Genomic DNA, 7607 nt, shown 5'->3' on the forward strand with positions numbered 1-7607 from the left:
GCTTGATCTCCAGGAAGAATACATAAAACAAGGGCCTTTGGGGGCTTTTTATAGGCATTTGGGGGTTATAAGGTTTTCAAAACTTCCGATGTGGGACTAAGAGGTTTTAGGGGGTTTATGGTGCGCCGATGGGTCCATGGTCCATGCGCCTGTTGCTGTGGACCAGACGGCTAATCAGATCACCAAATCAGTTGATTTTTGACCAATTTTGATCTGATTTGACTCGGGTTTGACCCAATTGAGTCTTCTTTCTTCATTCTTCAATTCCTGGGTCAATTTAACTCCGTTTTGCATAAAATTTTCGCCGTTGGAATCCTCTTTCCTTGTTCTTTCTATTGATGATCTCTTCTTCTGCAAAATATAATAACAAGTATCAATTTCTTAATAAAGTTAGATAATTTAGATATTAATTGATACTTTTTATGTCAATTTGTGACATAAATCATGTACCCTAGGGTTTCTACCTAGGGTTCGGGAAGTGAGATTGGTGTGCCACGAGTGTTGTGAGTCCATCAAATTTTAGGGAGAGATCCATCAGCCTCTCAACCAATTATGCAGACGATCCAGAGCATCCGAGGAGTCGGCACACATCGATCGAAGGAGTTCGATCAACATCAGCCATCAAAAGGGTGAAATCACGAACTAGCATTCGTGAGGAGCCGATCAGACGGGAGCTTCGTGTGGACGATCCGCAGAGGTCTGTGGCTGCGATGTGACAATCAGAGCCCCCCGACGGTGATCAGATTGTGGTGATCGACGACCCGCAAAAGGTGATGTGTTCTAAACACAGTGTATTAAAAAGTTTACTGTTTCAAATTTGAGTTTCAAATTTAAATGCATGCTGTTGTATCATATTTAGATCCTAGTGTAGGATTAATTAGTATTAATTAATAAGATTAATTAATAATTTCGCTGTAAAATAGTAATTTTGAAAAAAATTTAAAATTACCATTTTGCCCCTGCACTGAATTTTCGCTTCAGTGGATATCATAAAAAAATATCTGAAAATTAATTAGTGGACGTGGGCTTGAGATTTCTTAGGTGGCGCAAGAGATGATATGGAATCCTAGTCTAATTAGGATTCTTATGTAGATTAGGTGAAACACTTTAAACCCAATCCAAATTAATTGCAACCTAATTAATGGTGATCCTACTCCATCTAAGAGTCCAATTAAATCAGATTAAACTATATTTAATTCTAATTAAAATTCTAACTTAATTAAGAATTAGGTGCATACAAGTCCTAGTCGAACAAGGACTTGTTCTCTCTTGCAATTGGCTTATCCAATAAATCAATTAGATTTAATCCAATTAAATTCAAACTAATTCTAATTGAATCAAATTCAATTAGACTTGATCTCAGACCAATTGCTCAATCAAATTGAGCAAATTAGCAATCCAATTGCTAATCGATCCTCTTGCAACACTTGCATTAGGTCAAACATCAATCACATTAATCATTTAACCTTAGAACGATTTTCAATCATCGATTAACCATCTGATTAGGTTACAACCTCTTATGTGTGTGACCCTATAGGTTCGAACCTAAGTCGGTAGCACAGGAACCAATTCCTGTACTAGTCGAAGTAACCATCTAGCAATGGTTCCCGACGTCCAGATAGGTTGAATGTATGCAAAGTAACATTCTAAGAACCCTGACCTATGGTTACCGTATAATTCATCTTTTTGATCAATAATGCTCAAGACGACTTCGAGTATGCTGTCAACACTCATAGAAGTCATCTCTATTGTGTTTCAAAATTTTGCAAATCTCGTGACTTCTCACGAGGATTACTCAAGCTTAATTTTTGCTAAATTGAAATACAGCAAGACATTCTTTTTCTGAAGTTAATCAGGAGTGGTCAATCCCATCTTGACTCACACACCGACTTCACAAGTACTTGACTATACCCAGAAACTTTTCGAACCTATATTAAAAATATAGGTAATCCGACATCAAAGCACAATGAGTTGCTTGCAAGTCACCGTGGTGATCTCAGGTCGGAAGGATACTTATACCCATTGGCCTTAGTTAACTACCCTTGACAGTAGAGTGTTACATGGGTCACGTTCAATGCAGATGTACTCCTACATCTCACCTGGATGCCATACCAGTGTCTCTATACCACTTGGTTATTAGGACAACCAACGTATATGGCATACAACGATCTACACTTGATAAGTTATCATTTTTGTTAATAACTTATCATTTGATCGTGAACAATTTAAGAACCATCTGATAAATCTTCCTTTATCGATTGATTGTGGTTCTAAGAACTTCATCATAATTTAGGAGTTCATTTAAGGAAGATAGAACTTTTATGATGAACCTGTCAAATAACTATTATTATTAGATAATTCATATACTAATTTCAATCATCTACCACTTAGATGATTGGCTTTAGGATACGTTTCCCAACAATAACAAGGATCATCAAGCTACTTTTTAATCATATCATATCCACAGTAACAAATAGTAGGTTTGCATCGGGAAAGTGAGAGATCCATATAAACAATCATGAGCATGCAGAATTAACCATGCAAACTTGTATGGTACTACTGCACCAATCATATTTCACAAGCCTGTAAATTTTCAAGTAAGTCATAAGAAATGGTCCATGATACCTAAAACTATATGCAGCCTTTGAACTAGCAATTGAATCCAAGTTCAAGAAGCATTCCTCTTTACTCACCCGAAAACAACAGCACACATAATTCAAGAACCGTAGGTCTCCTATGGTGTTGCAAGTCCTGCAGAGAGACCACTATGACAATAGGCCAATAAGACGTCCTAAATCCATGAGCAATTCACATCCCATGTTTCATGGCATGGACCCTTATGCTATGTTCTACATATGTCCATACCTCTGCTCTTGTCACCACCATAATAATGTAAAAAGAACCATCATCCATTAGCCAAAAAAGAACAAGATAACTATGCATACATGCTAGGCATACAAATTTCATTCAAATATTATTCATGGTCAGAGAATACCAAATAACAATGGAGCGAAACTATACATGTTAAGAAGCAATTAGTGTGATAAATCTTGATATATTATGCCATATACACTGTAATACATGAGATATCATGCATCATTCAAATCGCATCATATCATAATAAATAACAAAAATTCAAGCACATGCCACATAACCATTCATAATATCAGTTATCATGTTGCATTTTTTTTATATTATTATCCCCCACCGGCGACTCAGTTTATAAATCGGCACTCAGAATGAACAAAACTATTTTGCGGTCCTCAATTGCAGGCTTCAAATCCCATATATGCAATAAGAGTAGGCAATAACACAATACAATGCTTTGCCTCGTTTAAAATAATGGACTCGCCCCATACTCTCATAGCGCAACTAAATCATAAAAGTTTAAATTAGCTATTAGATGCCTAAAGCATGATCAATATTAAATTTTTGACTTCAAGTAATACTGGAACAGCTTCTGCAAGGGCTTGAGATCAATATGTAGGCTTAACCTCAGCTTGTATGATTGGGTTTGGAAGTAATATAATTGAGCTCAAGCTTTCAAGTCTATTAGCTAGTGAGCAGGATGACTTATTCAAGTCTAACATCTATTGGGCTGAGCAGTGAATCATTCATTCAGTCAAACAGATCCAGGTTCTAGAAATGGCATTGGGCTTGGTCGCAACGCTAGACTTCCACCAAGTCTAGAGTTGCATTCTATTAGTCAAGCAGGTCCATGGCCTCAAACCTAATCTTGATGAATCAGTCAAACTATGAGTCCAATAAGTTCTTTTGTTTTTTTTTCCTTTTTAAAAGTAGACCCCATCTCCCAATAAGATTTACGTTTATTAACAGTATTAACGAAAGCTTTTACCTCATGTTAAAAAACCGAAATTATCCTTGGTTAGAGAGGAAAATGCACATATTTTCTTATGTCCTTGGATGCCTATGAAGTCACTTAAGATTATTGTGGTCATTTTTTAAGTTTTTTCCGATATAGCATTAGGATCCCATTTAAGGTCAACAATTTGACCAATGTTCTTTATGTTATCAATTAAAGTGCTAGATAAAATTAAATTTTGGTGGATAAGTGTAGATTTTTTAAATTATTTTATGTAAGTATAATGTACCCTTAAGTTAGGAGGATTTTTAGTTATGATTAATTTTTAAATAGATAGATAGATGGATAGATAAGCGGGCTTATGATTTAGTGATGCAACAACGATATGCACCGTGGCCTGTGGTTTAGCGACACAATCAAGGATACGCATTTGCTAGTTTAGTTTCATCAAATAATTGAAGTGAATGGAGCTCAAGAGTATGGTATTGGATTTATCTTGACTCTCCTATTTCTTCCTGCCGGTCAAAATTGAACGCTAGCTGAATCAGCACCAGCAATCAAACTGTTGTTATCACTCCATTACAAAGACTTAGTCTAACCAAGGCATTTGGTAGGCCCCATGATGACAGTGAACCTACAACAAAAGGAGAATATGATACCAGAGATTACAGAGATGCCAATTATCAAATGCCGTAAACTAATTAATCAAAGAGAAGGGCAAGAGAACTCATAGCAAGTATACCCGGCAGTCCACTACAGAACGTTAGGTTGGAATAGCAGTTTTGACGTATAAGTAGTAGAACTAGGTGTTCTTACCATAAGGAAAAGTTGGTCAAGGTACAAAAAGAGAAGAAAGGAGTGGCAATCAAAAGAAATGGAGAAGGAAACAGCAGGGGCAAAGAGGAAGGTAATGAGCTCAATAAAGAAGCCATGTATTCCGCCATCACCTCCGCCGCCACCGCCGCCTCGGCCGAGTACACCATGGGCGACACCCAGGCCAAGAAAGGCAGCAGCCATGGTCAAGAGTGTGACAAGGGATGAGATTGATATGTTCTGGAGGAGGAAGAGGATGGAAGAGGAGGATCACCTACTTGCAGCTCAGAAGGCGGCCGCCCGGATCCGAGCTAAAGCCCTCAAGGCAAGGACCTCTTTCTTCTTCTTCTTCTTCTTCTTATTTATTAGAATTACTTGAGTCCAACACTCAAGAAACAAGTACTTATTCCTATATAGAGGAGTGGTGCAATTTGCAGGCTTTAAATGTTACTAAAAAGAGCTAAGAACTCTTTGTTGCTCTGGTATCCAAGATTTTTTTTTTTTTTTTTTATACATTTTGTTTGTGCTGATTGGAATTGATTGGATTAGGAAGGATTCTGATTATGATCATAATGAGGTTTGTGGTGATCAGGAGGAAGATTACAAGCGATTTGAGGAATCTCTGAGGGAGGCAACAATGGACTGCGATGAGAAGGGAGATGGAGGAAAGGAGGCGAGCGGTGGAGATAACAAGGAGGAGCTACGAATGGGAATCAAGGGTGGTAGGTCTACTCCCACTTGCTGCATTTTTTTTTAACAATATTATAATTCGATGACTTCTAAGCTTTGTTTACTTTGTTTTAAATTGAAAACAACGCAAGATGATATGAAAGCAGTTGGGGCCTCCAAAAACGCCGAGGTTTAGTCTACTTGAAAGGTGGCCACTAGAGAACAAGCTCTAGTGGGACTCTTTATTCTTTAGTCCACCTTTTTATTTGTTGTCATTTCCTTGGTTCTTAACTCTCGCCGCCCATCATTTCTTTTCCAAAGAAATGATATGATCCGTGAGCACTTTCTAAATTAAACACTTGAAAAACAAAATTCCGCTAAGGTTCGAACTCTCTAAATTAATCATGCTTCTTTAACTGGGATGTTTGCTTAATTGATAGAGTGGAATATTATTTTAGCAATCATCATTTTTTCTTTTCCATAGTTTGTCTTATATATGAACTAATTCAGTATTATACTCAAAATCCTAAGATTTTGAGACTATTCAAGTGTTTGTTCATCTCTCATTCACGTGCATTGTGTCTCAAATTATAGTGCAGATAAGACCACGAGGGGTGCCTCCTTTGCATCCATGCTTGCAAGAAAAGGGTACCTATACCCACAACCTTCCACAAGCTAATGTCATGCACATTTTCATGTGGGTTAAGTGTTTTATTGGTTAGATTAGGGTTTTTTTCCTTTTTTTTCTTTTTTCTTTCTTTTCCGGTGATAAAGAGATCTATCACTACAGTAAAAAAAAATTAACCATTATTTTTGCCGACGCTTTTGAAAACATCGACAGATTGCGCTGACCTGCCGACGTTTTAAAAACGTCGTATTTCAACGACGTTTAAAAGCGTCGTAAAATTTCAGTATGTCAACGCCGACCTTTAGCAATAGCGTCGTTAAATAAGAAATATCGATGCTTTTTACTCATTATTTAACAATGCTAAAAGCGATGCCAAATTCTATTATGGCCATCAAAAAAATCATTAAGCATTGGTTGACATATAACATGATCAAACCACATAATGCACCATTGTGAAAAGAGGGCAGTACCAAGCTTGATGAACCTTGGGTCTCATCAAGCTCCACTTGGAACTAGTTTCAAGCCTAAATTTCAAATTCAAGGCCAGCTATATATGATTCAATTTGAGTTAAATGAGCATGATTTCGAACCAATAATTGCATGATAACCTTGTATCCAGCCATAACCAATCAGGTTTGGCTCAATCATTGAATCAAACCAGTTGTAAGACTAAACTATAAGGTAAGAATATTAGAGTAGTTGGCTTGATTCTGGATCATTGCTTTATGTTGGTAATTAGGGCTAATAACACGTCACATCGATTTGCTCGACTGCAGGTGGACGAAAAGTAAATATGCTTATCTGAACCAACCAGCCATTAAATCCATGGCGGAGAGTGCAGCACTGAAGCATGCCACTTCCACCTACATTCCACAAAAGAATTGCTTTTGCTACTTTTCTCCTGCTGCACACCAAGTCTACCCCACCTCATCATTTCACGTTTTCTAAGTGACCAATGTGAGGCATGGAATTGTAATTAATCGCATGATGCACCTTTATGTATCCATTTGAACATCAAAGCAGCATCACTCTTTGTCATATTTTTTTCACCAAGTTGTAGTCGAATTGTGTTTCCATGTTATGATAAATTATTACATCGTTAGATAAAGATTGCCCAGTGAATGAATCCGAACATCAGCAAGGTGAGTGCTAGTTCAACTCCTACCCGAAAACCAAGACCAAGAGAAAGGATCTCATTGGAGCTGAGGCTGCACAGACGTAGATATTGCTCGATTACGAACGATTGTCCATAAACAACAGAAGTTGAAGCTCCCTTTTAATAAAGAGAAAGTGAGGAAAAAGGCGGAGATACATCTAAATTATATTTATCCAATTCTGGACTTCTGGGATGCATCCCCAAAGAATTGGACTTTGAACCTGTGGTTGCTAAGCAGAGGGTTGTGACTACTGCTATTAAACAAGGATCCGTGCTCCCTATGACTCGGTACTAGAACAGTGTCTAATTTCTGCTTGAATTAAAATGTAGTTTTGGCTAATTATTAATAACAAAATTTTCATGAAAGATAATTGAATAAAAGATAATTATTAATAAACATCTGTTTCTAAGCTGTTATTTAATCAACTGTTACTAAGCTGTTATTTTTATGCTGTACCAAATAAAAAGTGTCCCCAAAGCTAACGTTCTAACGTTCCTTGACAACCTGTCCTCTTCTA

At 37.2% G+C, this 7607-nt stretch overlaps 1 protein-coding gene across 1 annotated transcript; it reads left to right on the top strand.

The window, feature by feature from the left end:
* Nucleotides 1–4628: 4628 nt before the first annotated feature.
* On the top strand, nt 4629–6971 carry LOC105061194 (uncharacterized). Its single transcript, XM_073246029.1, has 3 exons — nt 4629–4961; nt 5229–5362; nt 6710–6971. Exons 1-3 carry the CDS (start codon nt 4698–4700, stop codon nt 6879–6881), a joined length of 570 nt encoding a protein of 189 aa, XP_073102130.1. The 5' UTR covers nt 4629–4697; the 3' UTR covers nt 6882–6971.
* Nucleotides 6972–7607: the final 636 nt, after the last annotated feature.

Source organism: Elaeis guineensis, chromosome 11 (assembly GCF_000442705.2).
Source record: "Elaeis guineensis isolate ETL-2024a chromosome 11, EG11, whole genome shotgun sequence".
Classification (NCBI taxonomy): domain Eukaryota; kingdom Viridiplantae; phylum Streptophyta; class Magnoliopsida; order Arecales; family Arecaceae; genus Elaeis; species Elaeis guineensis.